General features: G+C 37.4%; 2 protein-coding genes across 10 annotated transcripts in view; one reads left to right on the top strand and one right to left on the bottom strand.

Annotated features, from left to right (window-relative positions):
* LOC143449058 (microfibril-associated glycoprotein 4-like) overlaps positions 1 to 15,793 on the top strand; it is a 55,901-nt gene extending 40,108 nt beyond the window's left edge. For 2 of the 4 annotated variants that reach the window (XM_076949103.1, XM_076949102.1), the window contains exons 2-6: positions 13,171 to 13,334; positions 14,169 to 14,265; positions 14,345 to 14,441; positions 14,582 to 14,716; positions 14,878 to 15,793. In XM_076949103.1, coding sequence (XP_076805218.1) covers positions 13,171 to 13,334; positions 14,169 to 14,265; positions 14,345 to 14,441; positions 14,582 to 14,716; positions 14,878 to 15,061 — 677 coding nt within the window. In that variant the 3' untranslated portion in view covers positions 15,062 to 15,793. The other 2 variants (XM_076949101.1, XM_076949104.1) reach the window with 2 other exon arrangements.
* Positions 377 to 10,268, bottom strand: LOC143449077 (uncharacterized). 6 transcript variants are annotated; one of them, XR_013114499.1, is made up of 18 exons: positions 9,766 to 10,268; positions 9,369 to 9,523; positions 8,780 to 8,982; positions 8,105 to 8,214; positions 7,709 to 7,858; positions 7,162 to 7,312; positions 6,177 to 6,285; positions 5,780 to 5,915; positions 5,000 to 5,379; positions 4,783 to 4,895; positions 4,392 to 4,525; positions 4,101 to 4,276; positions 3,257 to 3,389; positions 2,958 to 3,143; positions 2,339 to 2,875; positions 2,039 to 2,222; positions 1,759 to 1,933; positions 1,332 to 1,676 (listed from the first exon to the last, which is right to left on the bottom strand). XR_013114499.1 is itself a non-coding variant. In XM_076949147.1 (12 exons), exons 9-11 carry the CDS (start codon positions 5,030 to 5,032, stop codon positions 4,423 to 4,425), a joined length of 249 nt encoding a protein of 82 aa, XP_076805262.1. In that variant the 5' UTR covers positions 5,033 to 5,379; positions 5,780 to 5,915; positions 6,177 to 6,285; positions 7,162 to 7,312; positions 7,709 to 7,858; positions 8,105 to 8,214; positions 8,780 to 8,982; positions 9,369 to 9,523; positions 9,766 to 10,268; the 3' UTR covers positions 377 to 886; positions 4,392 to 4,422. The 6 variants fall into 6 exon arrangements, 1 of the variants encoding a protein (XP_076805262.1); XR_013114503.1 differs by having other exon boundaries at positions 1,335 to 1,676; positions 4,682 to 5,379; XR_013114501.1 differs by having other exon boundaries at positions 1,340 to 1,676; positions 4,692 to 5,379.
* Positions 15,794 to 16,673: the final 880 nt, after the last annotated feature.

Genomic DNA, 16,673 nt, shown 5'->3' with positions numbered 1-16,673 from the left:
AAATATTCGCTCAGTTTAGAAAATGTAATTACTGTAAATAGTAAAACCAGTCTTCAGAGTCGAAACTGGAAAATAAAAATCTTTTGCAAGCTAAGGAATAAAGTTAGTTGCATCCACGAGTGTGGAGTGATTGTGAAGCAAAGAGAAAAGATAGTGATGTAACAATAGGGTAGTGTATGTCTGTATGCTCATGTGCATCAGCACACGGTATAAATGCGATAAGCGCAGAAGCGTTCTGTCCAAAAATACTGTTGAAGATCATTTTACTTCTAAATTTGGAAATTGCAAGTGCGCAAGAATGAGATTTTACTGCGCAAATAGTCTGGTGGTACTGCGCATTTGCTCAGTTGCGCACCTTAGAGGGAACACTGCAGCTGTGTCTAATTAAACCCATACAACATCCACATCATTTCTAAGGAAACGAAATAACAAGAACTGTTTGTATGATGTTGATGGTTATATTACAATAGCACAAGTAGAAAATGTTTGTGTCTGGCTTGTCATGTTAGAAACAATTTGCAAAAATGTTTAGTATTTCCTGCAACATGTTGCCCAGGTGGACAGAGATCCAATGACTAAATTATCTCATCATAGTTTGTGACCAGCAAAGAGTCAAATTCTTTAAATATCACTCATCAAAGTAATCTGCAACAAATAATAGTGCAGGTAATATATGACATCATTCGCATGTAAGTAGTATAAGTAAGTGTGTTAAGTTGTGACCCTGTTTGTTTTTTATTTGATCTCTGCGTCATTGTCCTTGACCTCCTGGAAGCTTTGCTTATAGCTGACTGGCGTTTGCACTTGTCATTTGAAAGGTATAACCAGAGGTGATCAGAAAGCTCAGTGTAGAGTTCGCGGCGCGGTTGAATAGATCTGGGTCCACCTAAAACAAACAACATAGGTCCATATAACTTCTACCACAGTACGTTGCATATCTGTAGCACTAAAGACAATTGAAAGAAGTTTTTTAACAAATTTCCTTACTGACCACTCGATGTTGACAAAGAGTAATTCCGATTACTGTACATTCTGCATTTCAGGGCGGGATCGCCACACGTCATACCCGTGGGAAAAAAAGCGACAGTTTTGGAAATGACTGACGGCGAAGTGTTGAAACGAGAATCTGTCAAACAAAAAATCAGGAAATATGAGCATATATCAAATTGTAAACTCAACTTTGGATTTGAAATATTTGATGGGTTTGGTGGCCATATATACAGTCATATCATCTCATTATTGTCATTTGCTATCTTGCAAGTTTTAAGCCCTTGGGATTATCTAATTTATTGTTGATTATCTCAATTATTCGGTATCCATGTATACAATCATATCATGGTATTATTGTATTTTGCTATCTTGCAAGTTTTAACTCTAGAGAGACTGAAATTTTGAATTACCTTGGACGACGGAGGGTGTCATTTTGACTCTCAAGTATTTTGCAGTCCAACAGTGTCTTTTGTTTACGTTTTATTTAACATAACAACACAAACAAGTCAAACATCACTAAACAAGCGACGAATGATGCCAAAATGGTCCAAGTATAATTCACTTGCTTTCTATTTTTAATTCAAAAAGTTGCACAGATGGAAAGTGACATTATGGTTAACTTGACTACTTCATAGTTTGTGAGTAGCAAGGAGTCTGATTCTTTGAAGGCCACTCATCAAAGTAATCTGCAACACATACATAAAAGAATAAGTTATATATGACGTCATGCATATGTAAGTTGTAGAAGTAAATTTGTTGAAATGTGACCTTGTTTGTCCTTTGATGTTTGCCTCATTGCCCTTGAGTTTGACCTTTGCTGACCCTGGATGCTTTGCCTTTAACTGACCGGTGTTTGCAATTGTCAGCCGAAAGGTATAAGGACACATGAGACCAGAAAGCACAGCGTAGAACTCGCGTCGTGGTTAAACAGATATGGGTCGACCTAAAACATACAATATATATCCATGTAGCTTTAACCAATGCATCTTCCTCAATACGTTGCAAATATGTAGCATTAAAGGCAATTGAAAGAAACTCTCAACAATACTTCACAAATGTACGTTGTTGACCACTTGATGTTGACAAATTTAAAATTTATGTTGTTGATGTTGAACTTGGATGCTTTGCTTTTAGCTGACCGGTGTTCGCAATTGTCAGCCGAAAGAAAAAGGTCACATGACCAGAAAGCTCAGCGTAGAACTCGGGCCGTGGTCAAACTGATCTGGGTCGACCTAAACCACAAAATATATCCATGTAGCTTTTACCAATGTTTCTACCAAAATACGTTGCGTATTTATAGCACTCAAAGCAATTGGAAGAGTTTTTGATCAAAACTTCACAAATTTACATTGCTGACCACTTGATGTTGACAAACAGACATTTCAACTTCATTCTGCATTCCATTACTCGTGGGTATCGCCAGACGTCATACCCGTGGGAAAAAAGTGACAGTTCACAAAATGACTGACAACGGGGCATTGAGACCGGAATCTGTGAAACAAAAAAATCAAGTAGAAATTGTATCTTAAATATGAGCATATATTAAACTGCAAACTAACTCAACTCAACTTTGGATCGCAATTATTTGATGGGTTTGATGTTTCCATATATACAATTATATAATCGCATTATTGTATTTTGCTACCTTCCAAGTATTAAATCCTTGGTATTAGCTACTTTTTTTCATTAATCGTTTGAGCGCGTTCTTTATTGTGCTATAGAAGTAAATATAACGGTTAGAATCGTAAGAATGGTAACGTAAGTATTTCAGTTTTTATTGCAACATGTTGCACAGACTCAAAGTGACATTATCATTAATTAGACTACGTCATAGTTTGTGAGTAGCAAGGAATCTGATTATTTGAAGGCCACTCATCAAAGTAATCTGCAACACATACATAAAAGATTAGGTTATATATGACGTCATGCATGTGTAAGTTGTACAAGTAAATTTGTTTAACTGTGACCTTGTTTGTTCTTATTTAATCTTTGCCTCTTCGTGATAAATGTTGGCCTTTGATGACCTTGGATGCTTTGCTTTAAGCTGACCGGCGTTTGCACTTGTCAGCCGAAAGGTATAAGGGCACATGACAACTCGCGGCCAGAAAGCTCAGCGTAGAAATCTCGGCGTGGTTAAACAGACATGGGTCGACCTAAAACATACAAAATATCCATGTAGCTTCTACCACAATATGTTGCTTATCTATAGCACTAAAGACAATTGAAAGAAATTCTCAACAATACTTCACATATATACATTGCTCACCACTTGATGTTGACAAAGAGTAATTTTGACTTCATTCTGCATTCCATGCTCCTGGGTATCGTCACACGTCATACTCGTGGGAAAAAATCGACAGTTTACAAAATGACTGACGGCGTAGTGTTGAGACGAGAATCTGTCAAACAAAAAAATTCAGTAAAAATTGTGGCGTAAACATGAGCATATGTTAAATTGTAAACTTAACTCATCTCAACTTTGGATTTCAATATTTGATGAGTTTCGTGGCCATATCATTTCATCACATTATTGTATTTTGTTATCTTGCAAGTTTTACGCTATTGGGATTAGCTACTTTTTTGTTCATTAATCGTTTGAGCACGTTCTTTATTGTGCTATAGCACTAAATATAACGGTTAGCATGGTAATGTTCGCTCCGCACAAATAATGGCAAAAAATAACCACAAAACAATTATGACTTAACATAACATTAAATAATGTCTGTTCCGTAAAAATTTGTGTAACTGCTGTAATCAAAAACAGCTCCGTTTAATTAGAAGCATAAAATATACACAAACTTCAGGAACAAACGGTTCCATTTATATAAAGTTGTTAGTTATATTACAGTTGTACAAGCAGGTAAAGTTTAGGTCTGGACTTTAAAAATATTAACTACTTTGCAAGGAATTTCAGTTTTTATTGCAACATCTTGCACAGATGGAAAGTGACATTACGTTTAACTTGACTACTTCATAGTTTGTGAGTAGCAAGGAGTCTGATTCTTTGAAGACCACTCATCAAAGTAATCTGCAGCACATACATAAAAGAATACGCTATATATGACATCATGCATATGTAAGTTGTACAAGTAAATTTGTTTAACTGTGACCTTGTTTGTTCTTATTTGATCTGTGCCTCATTGCCCTTGAATTTGACCTTTGATGACCTTGGATTCTTTGATTTTCGCTGACCGGCGTTTGCAATTGTCAGCCGAAAAGTATAAGGACACATGACCAGAAAGCTCAGCGTAGAACTCTCATCGTGGTTAAACAGATCTGGGTCGACCTAAAACATACAAAATATAACCATGTAGCTTCTACCACAATACGTTGCATATGTATAGCACTAAAGACAATTGGAAGAGTTTTTGTGCAAAACTTCACAAATTTACATTGCTCACCACTTGATGTTGACATAGAGCAATTCCAATTTCATTCTGCATTCCATGACTCGGCCATGTCGCCACACGTCATACTCGTGGGAAAAAAACGACAGTTTACAAAATGACTGACGGCGGAGTGTTGAGACGAGAATCTGTCAAACAAAACAATTCAGTAAACATTGTGGCGTTAATATGAGCATATGTTAAACTGCAAACTTAACTCATCTCGACTTTGAATTTCAATTATTCTATGGGTTTAGTGGCCATATATACCAGCATATTTTTACGTTATTGTGCTTTACTTTGACCTTTGATAACCTCGTGGATGCTTTTCTTGTAGCTGACCGGCGTTCGCACGCACGCCGAAAGGTATAAGGACTTGGATCAGAAAGCTCATTGTCGAACTCACGGCGTGGTTGAATAGACCTGGATTGCCTTGAAACACACAAATGAGATCGATGTAGCTTCTGCCAATGCCGGAAAATCCAGTCTTGCTTGAACTTTCTTCAACTCCTCCAAGATCTTCGCAGGGAAAAATTTTTCTTGCCAACTACATTGCAAAGGGTTTAATGGACCAGACAACTGTGAATCAGAAACAAACTTGCTGGCGGTAGGTTAAGACACACCTGGTGCATCAGCGGCAGATCGGTTGGATTCATTATAAGAGCTGGATGTGGATTAAGGACGATGAAGTCTCTTGATCATTTTTGTGGTTGATCGTGAATATGTTTCCACGTCTCGTCCTATGCTGGGAACCCTTAGTTACTCCGCGTCTGACCCGGTTTCTGCCAATCACTTCATTAACTGTCCAGTTGGGCCAGTGCTGCGCCTAGAGAAGCATCCATTGTTTCCAGACTGATAAGTTTCATTATAGGGATGCCAATGGACAATGACTCTGGTCACTCTGGGTATCAGATTTGGGGAACTCCATGAAATCCAGCATGCCAGGGTTGTCGAATTGCGCTCATGTATGGTCACATGGAAAATAGCAGGCTCGCGACCTATACTAAAGCAAAGCAAAGTAAATGTATGATATGGACCAATGTTAAAATTACTTGTCGACATTTATGACCAATCAATAGATGTTCGGTTATTTTTGTGAACTGAGAAGTTGAAGTAAGCCATTGTACAATGTATACAGTGATAAAACTCAAACACGAAAATTAACTAAATTGATGAAATCATGGAAAACATATCACGTCACGCATGAGTGATCACCACGTAATGAGCGCGCGCGGTTTTGGAAAAATACATAAAGTATTGTTTATGACGTCATTTGATATTATGAATAAATGCACAAGAAATAGTGCGAAGTAAGATTACTAAAGTCGATTTATAATAGAGTGTTAATGTAAAGTTATAGCAAGCCCCGCTATTACATAATCGATACTTCATGTTATCATCACCTCAAATGCAGCGGCCCTGTTGTCGTCGTTAAAGATTGTGGAAGAGTTTTCTTCATTCAAAAGTTTGATAGTTTCCTGTCGATGAGTTACAGGCTATGACGAAGTATGTTGTTGTTTTGCTCATTGACCTTGTGCTCTGTTAGCGTGTATGAGCGTTATGATAATAACAATTCTATCAAGTACGTATGTGAATTTTTAAAAAACAACGTTGCAATGCATTTGCTGTTTGAATCAGCCACCATCCATAAGGTAATACACCTGATGTATGAATATTTCCAAACTGTCAGGTGTCATAGCTATGGATTAAATTAAAAATTTTCTGCATTTTCTTTAAACGCGTATTATTTCAACTAAGTTAGTAGCTTTATTCTGTTGAGAAAATTCCTTAATTACTTACTTTTTGGATTGAGATTTTCCTTCAGCTTATCCAAGAACCTAATCAGCAAAATGTGTATCTTCCAAATCCCTACTCCAAATACGTACTCAGCGTCTGAAACGGTTTTTGCCTGAAACATTTGGATAACTTTATTAAGTGTCCAGTTGGTCCAGTTCTGCGCCTAGAGAAGCGTCATAGGTGGGCAGTACCGCAGTACTATAGTACCGAATTACTGTGCAACAGTACTTTTTCAGTACCGTCGGTACTTTTAAAAAAAGTACCGATTCTCTGAACCGAATTCATTTTTCAAAAATTTGTATTTGGTATCAGTCCCGGTACTCGATACTTTTCACGTGATTATTTCATAATTTTAACAAGTAAGTTTTCAAAAATACGTGCTAATTAAACCTTTAATGTGAATTTTAGCATCTGTTGGTCTTTTTTAGTCAACAAATGTCCAGTAAAATTTCAAGCGAGTAACGTCACATATGTTTTAGCCTGGAGTAACCTTTACCGGGTCATAATAGCGGCAAACATTGCATTTGCAGCAGCATCTTTTAAACAAAATGTACCGGTACCGAGTACCGAAAAAGTACCGAACTACTTTTTTAAATAGTAGCCTACCGAATACCGGAAACGTCGGTACATTTTTTGCCAAGTAACGGTACCGTTACCGACGATACTTTCAACCAATGTTCCCTCTAATTTTTCACGAGTCTGAGCAAACACACTAACTTCCTGAGCGGTCCTTTGGACCACTGTGAGCAACATCAGACGTGCCACGTGCGCACTGTGGCCATTATTATTATGCGTTTATTTTATTTTCAATTCAGGTTGGATTGTTTTCTTGTGCGCAGCACAGATTTTCTGTGCGCGGAGACCGTGTCAGCAGTGCGCAATTGCGCACGCGCGCAGCTTAGAGGGAACATTGCTTTCAACGTACATACTGCCCACCTCTGAGAAGCGTCTATAGTTTCTAGATTGATAAGTCTCATTATAGGAATACCAATGGACCATGACTCTGGTCAGTCTGGGTATCAGATTTGAGGAACTCCATGATCTCCAGCATGCCATGGCTTCCGAATCCACGTCATCTATGGTCACATGGAAAGTAAGAGGATCACGACAAGAAATGCGTAACATAACCATTCCGGTATCTAAGAATTACAACATAATAATTTAATGTTGTAAACGTCTTTCTGTAAGCAATATGCGTTAGAAATAGAAAGAATATAACAATTAAAATTTGAGAAATCAACAAACAAGCCAACTTAGTGTATACGGTAAGTTTATTTTATAATCACTGGTCAACAACAATGACAAATCATGAAAAATATATCGCGTCGCGCATGAGTGATCACCAAAGTATTAAGCGCGGTTCTTGAAAAGTACACAAAATAAAGTTCATGAAACCATTCGATTTTCTGAAAGTTTTGTAGAAATAACACAAACTAAGATTTTTTTTGTTTACTAAGAGTCGATTTATAATAAAGCGCTAATATAAAGTTTATACGCCTTGCTATAGCATAATCTTTACTTTATATTATCGTCACCTCAAATGCTGTGGGCAGGCTGTCGTCGTTTGTGGAACAGTTCGCTTCATTCGAACGTTTGATTGTTTCCTGTCGGAGAGTTCCAGGCTATGACGGAGTACGTTGTTGTTTCCTCATTAACCTTGTGCTCTGTTAGCGTGTATGCGCGTTCTAATAATAACAAATTATCAAGTATTGAGATTTATTAAAAAACAAAAAACAACGTTGCAATGCATTTGCTGTTTGAATCAGCCACCATCCATAAGGTAATACACCTGATGTATGAATATTATTCACAAACTATCAAGTGTCATAGTCATAGAATGAAATTAAAACTTGCTGCATTTTCTTTAAACGAGCATTATTCCAACTAAGTTAGTAGGTTGATTCTGTTGAGAAAATTCCTTAATTACTTACTTTTTAGGATTGAGTTTTTCCTTCTGCTTATTCAAGAATCTGATCAGCAAAATGCGCATCTTCTAAATCTCTACTCCAAATACGTACTCAGCGTCTGACCCGGTTTCTGCCTGAAACATTTGGATCACTTTATTAAGTGTCCAGTTGGTGCATTTCTGCGTCTAAAGAAGTGTCATAGGTGGGCAGTACCGCAGTACTATAGTAACGAATTACTGTACCACGGTACTTTGTTAGTACCAGTAACGTTACCGTCGGTATTTTTGAAAAAGAAATGCCAAATCTCTGTACCGAATTCCTTTTTCAAAATATTTCAATCCGTCAAGGTATTTGGTACTTTTCACGTGATTATTTCATAACTTTAACGAGTGTGTTTTCAAAAATACGTGTTAATTAACCGTTAATGCTAATTTTAGCACCTATTTGTTTTTTAATCTGGAAATACCAACTAAAATTGCAAGCGAGTAACGTCACATATGTTTTGGCCTGGAGTAACCTTTACCGGGTCATAATAGCGGCAAACATTGCATTTACAGCAGCATTTTTTAAACAAAACGTACCGGTACCGAGTACCGAACCACTTTTTTAAAATAGTAGCGAATACCAGAACCGTCGGTATATTTTTTGCCAAGTACCGGTACCGTTACCGACGGTACTTTCAAAGTTCAGACTGCCCACCTCTGAGAAACGTCTATAGTTTCTAGATTGATAAGTCTCATTATAGGGATGCCAATGGACCATGACTCTGGTCAGTCTGGGTATCAAGTTTGAGGAACTCCATGATCTACAGAATGCCATGGCTGCCGAATCCCCGTCATCTATGGTCACGTGGAAAGTAAGAGGATCACGACAAGAAATGCGGATCATAACCATTCTGGTATCTAAGAATTACAACATAATAATTTAATGTTGCAAACGTCTTTCTGTAAGCAATATGCGTTAGAAATAGAAAGAATATAACAATTAAAATTTGAGAAATCAACAAACAACCCAACTTAGTGTATACGGTAAGTTTATTTTATAATCACTTGTCAACAACAATGACAAATCATGAAAAATATATCGCGTCGCGCATGAATGATCACCAAAGTATTAAGCGCGGTTCTTGAAAAGTACACAAGGTAAAGTTTATGAAATCATTCGATTTTGTGTAAGTTTTGTCGAAATAACACAAACTAAGATTGTTAGATTCGATTTATATTAAAGCACTAATATAACGTTTACACGCTCCTGCTATAGCATAATGGGTATTGTATATTATCATCACCTCAAATGCTGTGGGCCTGTCGTCATTTAAGTTTGTGGAACAGTTTGCTTCATTCAAAAGTTTTGATTGTTTCCTGTCGGTGAGTTCCAAGTTATGACAAAGCATGTTGTTGTTTTGTTCATTGACCTTGTGCTCTGTTAGCGTGTATGCGCGTCCTAATAATAACAAATCTGTCAAGTATTGTTTTTTTTTTATAAACCAACGTTTCAATGCATTTGATGTTTAATTCAGCCACTACCGATAAGGTAATACAACTGAAAAACGAATATTATTTACAAACTATCAGGTGTCATAGCCTTAGATTGAAATTAATATTTGCTGCATTTTCTTAAAACGAGTATTATTCAAATTGAGTTAGTAGGTTTGATTCTGTTGAGAAATCTCTTCAATTACTTACTTTTTTCGATTGAGCTTTTCATTCAGCTCATTCAAGAACCAGTTCAGCAAAATTTGCATCTTCCAAATCCCTGGTTTCAAGTTCTTTGGCCGGGTTCAATCGCCGATTATAATTTTTTCTCTACCTCCTGTATCTTACTCAAGGAGGAATTCACTGTATATGTAAAACGACTCTTGACAGTGTGCAAGTCACAACATACCTTGAAAAACTTGATTGATTTCCTGCCCTGACATAAACCTTCGCACAGGATTTCAACCAAAGATCTGCATAATTTTTATGAAAGTTCACATAACTTGTAATTTGAACTGGCTAAATGTATTTCATCATTGTTTTTGCAAATTCTCTATTTAGTGGGTTGTTGAAAGTTACATTTTCCTCCTCAAAAATTCTTGTGGGAGTTTAAACTTATACCTTTCTCAATAAAAAAACAACAGAACACACCGTGATAGCACCTTGTTCTACCTTCAGTTATTTCTGTACTTAAGCATAATTTCATTTCTCTATTCTCACCAGGCACGTCAAAGTTGCAAGTAGCATGCGGTGCCTTTGGAGTAAGTGCGACCATCGATGTCCTTCTATTTTCAAATTCTAAGCGAAAGTTACAATTAACCATTTTATTAGTAGCTGACCAAAACCTATTTTAATTGCATGTGTAACGATATATTTTTCTTATTTCAATTTGCGTTCACTCTTTGAGTATTTATTTACGTAATTGTGAGTTTCACAGTATGAGTTTACTGCACTTTTCGTTGTTTTGAAAATGAAGTTAGACCCTATGGGTGGCGTTAGAGTGACGAACCTTTTTAATTGAACGAGTCACAAATGAGACTTTAACCTGGAAAAAATACAAGTGGGGTCATGGATTTATTTAAATGTCAATATCGATGAGAAACTTGCTGCTGCATCTTCTCTGCAAGTTTTATGGGTTCCTGGACTGGTAATGTGTAGTTTTCAGCTTAACACCTGCAGCCTTATATCTGGGATGAGGCGATTCCCGGTCCTTGATTTTATGAAATTCTACAAAGGGTATAAATCATCAAAATACTAACGATGAACAGCACAAGAGTCTTGTTACGTCACAAACGCCAAGACTAGGCATGATAACGCAATACTACGGGCCGAGTAGTAGTGCCAGCGTGCTGTACGGAAATTCAGTCCGGTACTAGATTAAAATTAGGCTGGGCCTAGTTGCAAATATTTATTACCATGTTTGTCACTGAAACATTTGTTCATATTTTGTTATAATTTTTGAAACCACAAGTAGGTCACTGAAAACGCAGGTTATTGGTTCGCCATCCCTGCTCTGTACCGTTTGTTTTGTTCACACGCAAGTTTCATTTGCTTGGTCCTAACTCCTAAGGTCGACACTTTGATTTCATTCTCTCGCTTCGGTTGATTAGGTCGAGGTACCGCACGTTAAAACGGGAAGGGTGACTGACTTTGATAGGAAGGATTCGAGATGTGACTGGCTTGGGTAGAGACGTTTTCTTAGTCGTGGCCCATGAACGAGTATTTTAGTTGACATTCCAGCGCGCAGTTAACTTTCTACTCGTTGTTCCCGTTTTACTAAATGGTGGGATTGACCGTGCGAGTCATTGCAGTAGTGACTGAAGAAAGCCTGGTTGTTGCGGCAGCTGTTACCTCGATAAGAACCTGACAGTGTACTATGGACATATACGTTACATATGCAAAGTTTTACGCCATTTATTTCGGACGTCGTCAGCGCTTTGGGCACACAAACAAGCGCTATAAAAGTCAATTTGCTAAACCGGCTTATATGTTTATGGGGAATTACCTAAGTCGAAACCACCATCAGCCGGAATACATTTTTTCTTATCCGTTTTAAGCGACCGAGCATGTAACCTAAACACACGCTTCATGTGCCCGTGAAATACCCACTAAGCATGCCGACCCTTGCCGCCTCAAATAGGAATTTGCGTGTCGTGTAAACTTAAGTGATATGTTTCCACAATTTATGTTTCTTATCCAAATGATTGAATCGAAATTGCATGGTTTAACAGGTGTTGGTGTTCTTAGCAAGCAATTAACCAATAAGATGTTCTGAAACAAATCCTAGCACAGCCATAGAATAATTACCGGCAGAAACATATTCGTTGACTTGAGGAAATAATTTGCTACGTTGCTGAAAAAACATCTCGTAAAGAAATTGGCTGATGCTTTCTTTGCTAATATCACTGTAATACGAAACAATAAGCATTTTGTTATTTGACGTTCGAGTAGGTTTTTTGTAGCCAAGAAAAGCCAATAATGAAACCTGATAATAACAATCAAACTTATTTCTATCGTTTTCAAAGCAATTCAACTTTCCATAATGTTCGAAAATAACGTCACAATGAGTTGGATTGCGTCATATAAGCTTGTGATGATGCAGAACCGGAGCCAGACTATGATTGGATAAGCAATCTTGCGTCACAAGCAAAGTTGTTGGAAATGTGTTTTGTGAATATTCCCGGAAAACAATCAAGTTATTACGTCAATGAATCTGTTTTGAGCATGACCCGAAAATAAAACAGGTAATTTTCGCAACTTTCTCACATTTCTTGACGTAAAACTTTCTCACTTCCTTTCTTTCTTTTTACTGCTTTTGTGTTCACAAACAACATAGTTTTGGTCTGGATAAGGCGCCATGATGACGTGATCTTCGAATTTGACGACCTTATTTCCGAGAACTTTTTACGTCATCTTGGAAGCCACGAGCTTCAACAGACGGCTATATACAGAGCAGCGATTTGGTGGGATTTCATATCGTCAACTTCAACGGAAGATCTTCATAGTCAACCATGAAAGGAGTGATTCTTCTGTTTTCATTGGCTTGTTTCGTCATGATGACCTACTCGCAACAATGTCGTCAAGTCCTTACCACTGTTTGTGATGATGACGTCGTCAATTCCAACATGCAGAAAGGAGACAAAGGTGATGTCGGCAGATCTGGAAAATCCGGAATTCCTGGAGCTCAGGGGCATCCAGGATCCAAAGGAGAACCCGGAGGAGTTGGACAGAAGGGGATGCAAGGAGAATCGTGCGATCTGGGGTTGTTAGGAACCGACATAGTCACCAGACTGGCAAGTAAGTTGATTTCTGATCATAGACTAATTATTTTAATCATCGTCAATTTTCATGCGAACATAAAGAACTCTGCAATAAACTAATGTCTTAATCGATTAAATTATTATTGCGACTTTGTTATTAAGCATCTGGCAAACCAAAAAATGTAAACTAAAGAAACATTACAATCTACTTGCAACCACTTATATAGAACTCATACGCTATGGTCTATGCTTGTTGTCTTGTTTAGTTGTATTTTTATTGCTTAATACGATCGAGTTTTAACTGGAACTTTGCTGGAAAAGTTCAATCTTCTCTACAACAAAATATTGTTTCCAGAAATCGAGGAGCTCCTTACACCTCCCAGTACCACGACCATGGCTACTACCACTGTTACCACGACAACAACATCTAGTATTACGTCATGTTCTACTACGTCATCAAGCAACGGTCCCCACACTTTGACGAGTGGTGTTGAAGTTTACTGCGAGGATGAATGGACGGTGAGTGAAAGATTTACCACAGTTATAAGTGGAATAGCTTACAAATTATATTGAACTTACAGTAGTATTGAAAGGTATAAACGTATACATAGAAGTTTATACACTTACTGTGTAGTATTGAAGCGATAGTTATTAAGTTGTGTTGACTTCAAGGCGGTAATGCGTTGTGTGCTATTTATTTGCATTATAGCAAGAAAGTAAGAAAACACAAACGACAATGGATTTGTTTCCACACGCATTCGCGCTTTTTTAAATTTGTCTTTTTCCACTTTTCTGAAATTAAATTTCTAAAACGTTGAATGAAGTTTGTTTGCCAACTTGTGAGAACAATGATTGCTGTGGGAGTGTTAGTCGTGTTCGGTTGTGCAGAGACGATTATAAGCCCACATTGGGTCGCATGCCACGATGCATAAAAATCACTGTACGCTAATAATTATTATTGTGTTGCATGCCAACATTATTGTTGTGTCTAATTCGCTTCGTTTATGCAGCATGCGAAACAATTGCATTGAACTGCGTAAGTCGCTTGCAGTGAAAACGGGCGAAATTCAACCAGCGTCACGTAAAACTGATTTATTTCACCCAAATCACCTGCAGCAAACAGCTACCTATAATATGAGTTTAAAATTTTCTTAACTTGAAATTTTTAGCAAAAATATGAACATGCCACTGGAATAAGTGATCTAACTTATCAAGATATATCTTGCGTATTGTAAGCGAAGTGTAAATATTGCCGTACTTCTTGTATTATGACGTAATAAACTGAAGATTATTTAAACATATAAATTAAACATGTTACACTTGTGCTAAAATGTAAAATCAAATTATTAACAGATTTTTCAAAGAAGAATTGACGGAAGTGTGAATTTTAGTCGACCATGGGACGACTACGCGAACGGTTTTGGCCAGATTGATGGGGAATTTTGGCTTGGTAAGAGGAAGTTTGTTCAACTTAAACGCATTTTATTTTGATGTTTTTTGTTCTATTATTCGTGCTTCATTACTTACAGGACTCGACAACATCCACGAGATGACGCGTAGAGGAGGATGCAGACTCAAGATAGAGCTGTGGGACTTCGCTGGAAACCAAGCTCACGCCGATTATAGGTCATAAGACGATTGTTGTGACATAAATAACAAAGAAGTTACAAATCTTACATTTATTAATCAACGTAAAACTTTGTTGAGTAAATTACCACTTAGTTGTCTGGATTCGAATCCTTTAAAGCAAGTTGTTGTTTTTGCAGCTCGTTTTCGATCGAATCCGCTGAAAATTTATATCGGCTTCATGTTTCCGGATACAGCGGAAATGCCGGGGATAGTTTAGCGCTTAGCAATGGTTACCCATTCTCGACGGAAGATAACGATAACGATTCCTGGAAGTACGTCATGTTATGTTCAGGAACAAATATGTTCAACTCAATAAACATTAAGTGCCACAACCTCAGTAGGATTTTCAGTTATATCCTGCCAGTAACGTATAAGATAGAATATAAATAGATGCAACAAAGTAATTTTAATCTTTCATGTTTTAATATATTAGTGGTGACTGCGCAACTAGCAATGGAGGATCTCAGGGATGGTGGTTTAGTGACTGCGCCCATTCATTCCTCAATGGAGTCTGGATGCGTCAATCAAGTGGAAGTTGGCATGGAATTATTTGGTATCATTGGAAGAGAACTACTGAACCTCTTAAAGAAACTAAAATGAAACTTCGTTGCGACTGAATGAAATCCACGAGTTGATTTTAACCAACCAAGTAAACATTGAACTGTATTTAGACCGGCAACGCAGCAAACTGTAAATATAAGTTGCCACCTCTGTTACGTCATAATATATTAATTCTGTCAATTTCTTATACCGTACGTCATTATGCGGTTATTATGTAACATTAGTTCGGGGCATTGTGACGTGTGGACGTCGCATGACTCAGTGTAAGATTTTCATTCAAAACCTTGAAGATTGCCGTCGTATTCAACTCAAAGATACAAATTTAACTTGAAAATAACGAAACAAACCTTAAGAAGTTTGTAGGAAGACAAACTCTGAGTCATGCAACATTTTTACGTCACAATACCTTCAGCAAATTTGGCACCACACCGTCATTCCATTATATGTTGCACGTGGAAATGTTCGCCATGTTTTTACTAGGGCTGGGAATTTAGCTGATTTTCTTTTACCGTTAGCCACCATAGTCGCTAATTGACATGTCACGTTGTTAATTGTATACTAAACTGCTATATTATTGATAAATGTGATGAAAAGTATTATATTTGCAACTTATGTTATGCTAGCCCACAAAGTTGGTATTCCAGCATTAAAATGATTAATAGAATAATAAATTCCCTTGAATTAATGAATTATCAACAATTTTGTTCCCAATTCTTTCCTACTTGTACGCTTTCGGTTAATGGCGGACAAAATCTTTAGTCGCCAAGAGCTCTTAGTCGCTAGCGGCTAATATTGTTCCAGCCAAATTGTTCCAGCCCTAGTTTTTAAAAGACAATTGTTTATAAACAGCTAAATACAAAGCCGTGCAGATGATATAAACGATGTTTTGTTATAAACAGCAGACCAACATACATACGAGTGAGTTATATGAACACAACTATGCAAATATTGAAGGACTCGCTTAATACAGGGACCGATATATTTCGGTCCAACACCCGACGCCACACAACTAGACCTGGATCGACATAGTTAACCATTAAAGGACCAAAAAATTTGTTTTAGTAATTTGCGCATAAACTGCTTGTTTTATGCTAAGTTCATCAATCAACGCTGACGTCACAAGAACGTCAACTGTGTTACAGTTTGAAAGCAAGTCACACAGCATAAAGCAAGCACGCAAGAAACATCTGTTACGTAAAACGCAGGTATTTAACAGGTCAGTAGCTCTTTTCACGACGAACCCCAGTGAAAGAGTCACACCTGAGTGTTGGTGAGAACTTATATTTAAAAACTGCACACAACAGAGGCATCGACTTAACGCTAAAATAAGCAGAAAAAAATCACTGTAAAAGCATTGAGTATAGACAACGCCCTGTCACCAACACTCACTAACCGACCTGCCCCATGTACCCTGAACATTTTAGGGAAAAACTGGGCGGGGAATTTTGTAATTAGCGGGAGAAGCGGCGGTACCACTGGTGCGCGCAACAAATGCGACAAGAACAACTTTTAACGCTGTTAAACCCCAATTCTGTAAAAATTAAAGCAAACACGACACCTACACGCGGCAAAATAAACTAATCATAATAATTCAAAGCTCCAAGACAACAAATACAAACGCAAAAAAGAAAATTATATTCACTAAACAAATCCTTCTAAGTACAGAGA

Source organism: Clavelina lepadiformis, chromosome 3, assembly GCF_947623445.1.
Source record: "Clavelina lepadiformis chromosome 3, kaClaLepa1.1, whole genome shotgun sequence".
NCBI lineage: Eukaryota > Metazoa > Chordata > Ascidiacea > Aplousobranchia > Clavelinidae > Clavelina > Clavelina lepadiformis.
Note: the sequence above shows the minus strand (reverse complement) of the source record. Positions and strands in the feature narration are given on the sequence as shown.

Coding starts and splice junctions, on each gene's coding strand:
- LOC143449077 (XM_076949147.1), bottom strand. CDS start 5,032: ATGAATCCAACCGATCTGCCGCTGATGCACCAG. Junction 4,896..4,999: donor ATCTGCCGCTGATGCACCAG/GTGTGTCTTAAC, acceptor TTCCCTGCGAAG/ATCTTGGAGGAGTTGAAGAA. Junction 4,526..4,782: donor CAGGTCTATTCAACCACGCC/GTGAGTTCGACA, acceptor TTTGTTTGACAG/ATTCTCGTCTCAACACTCCG.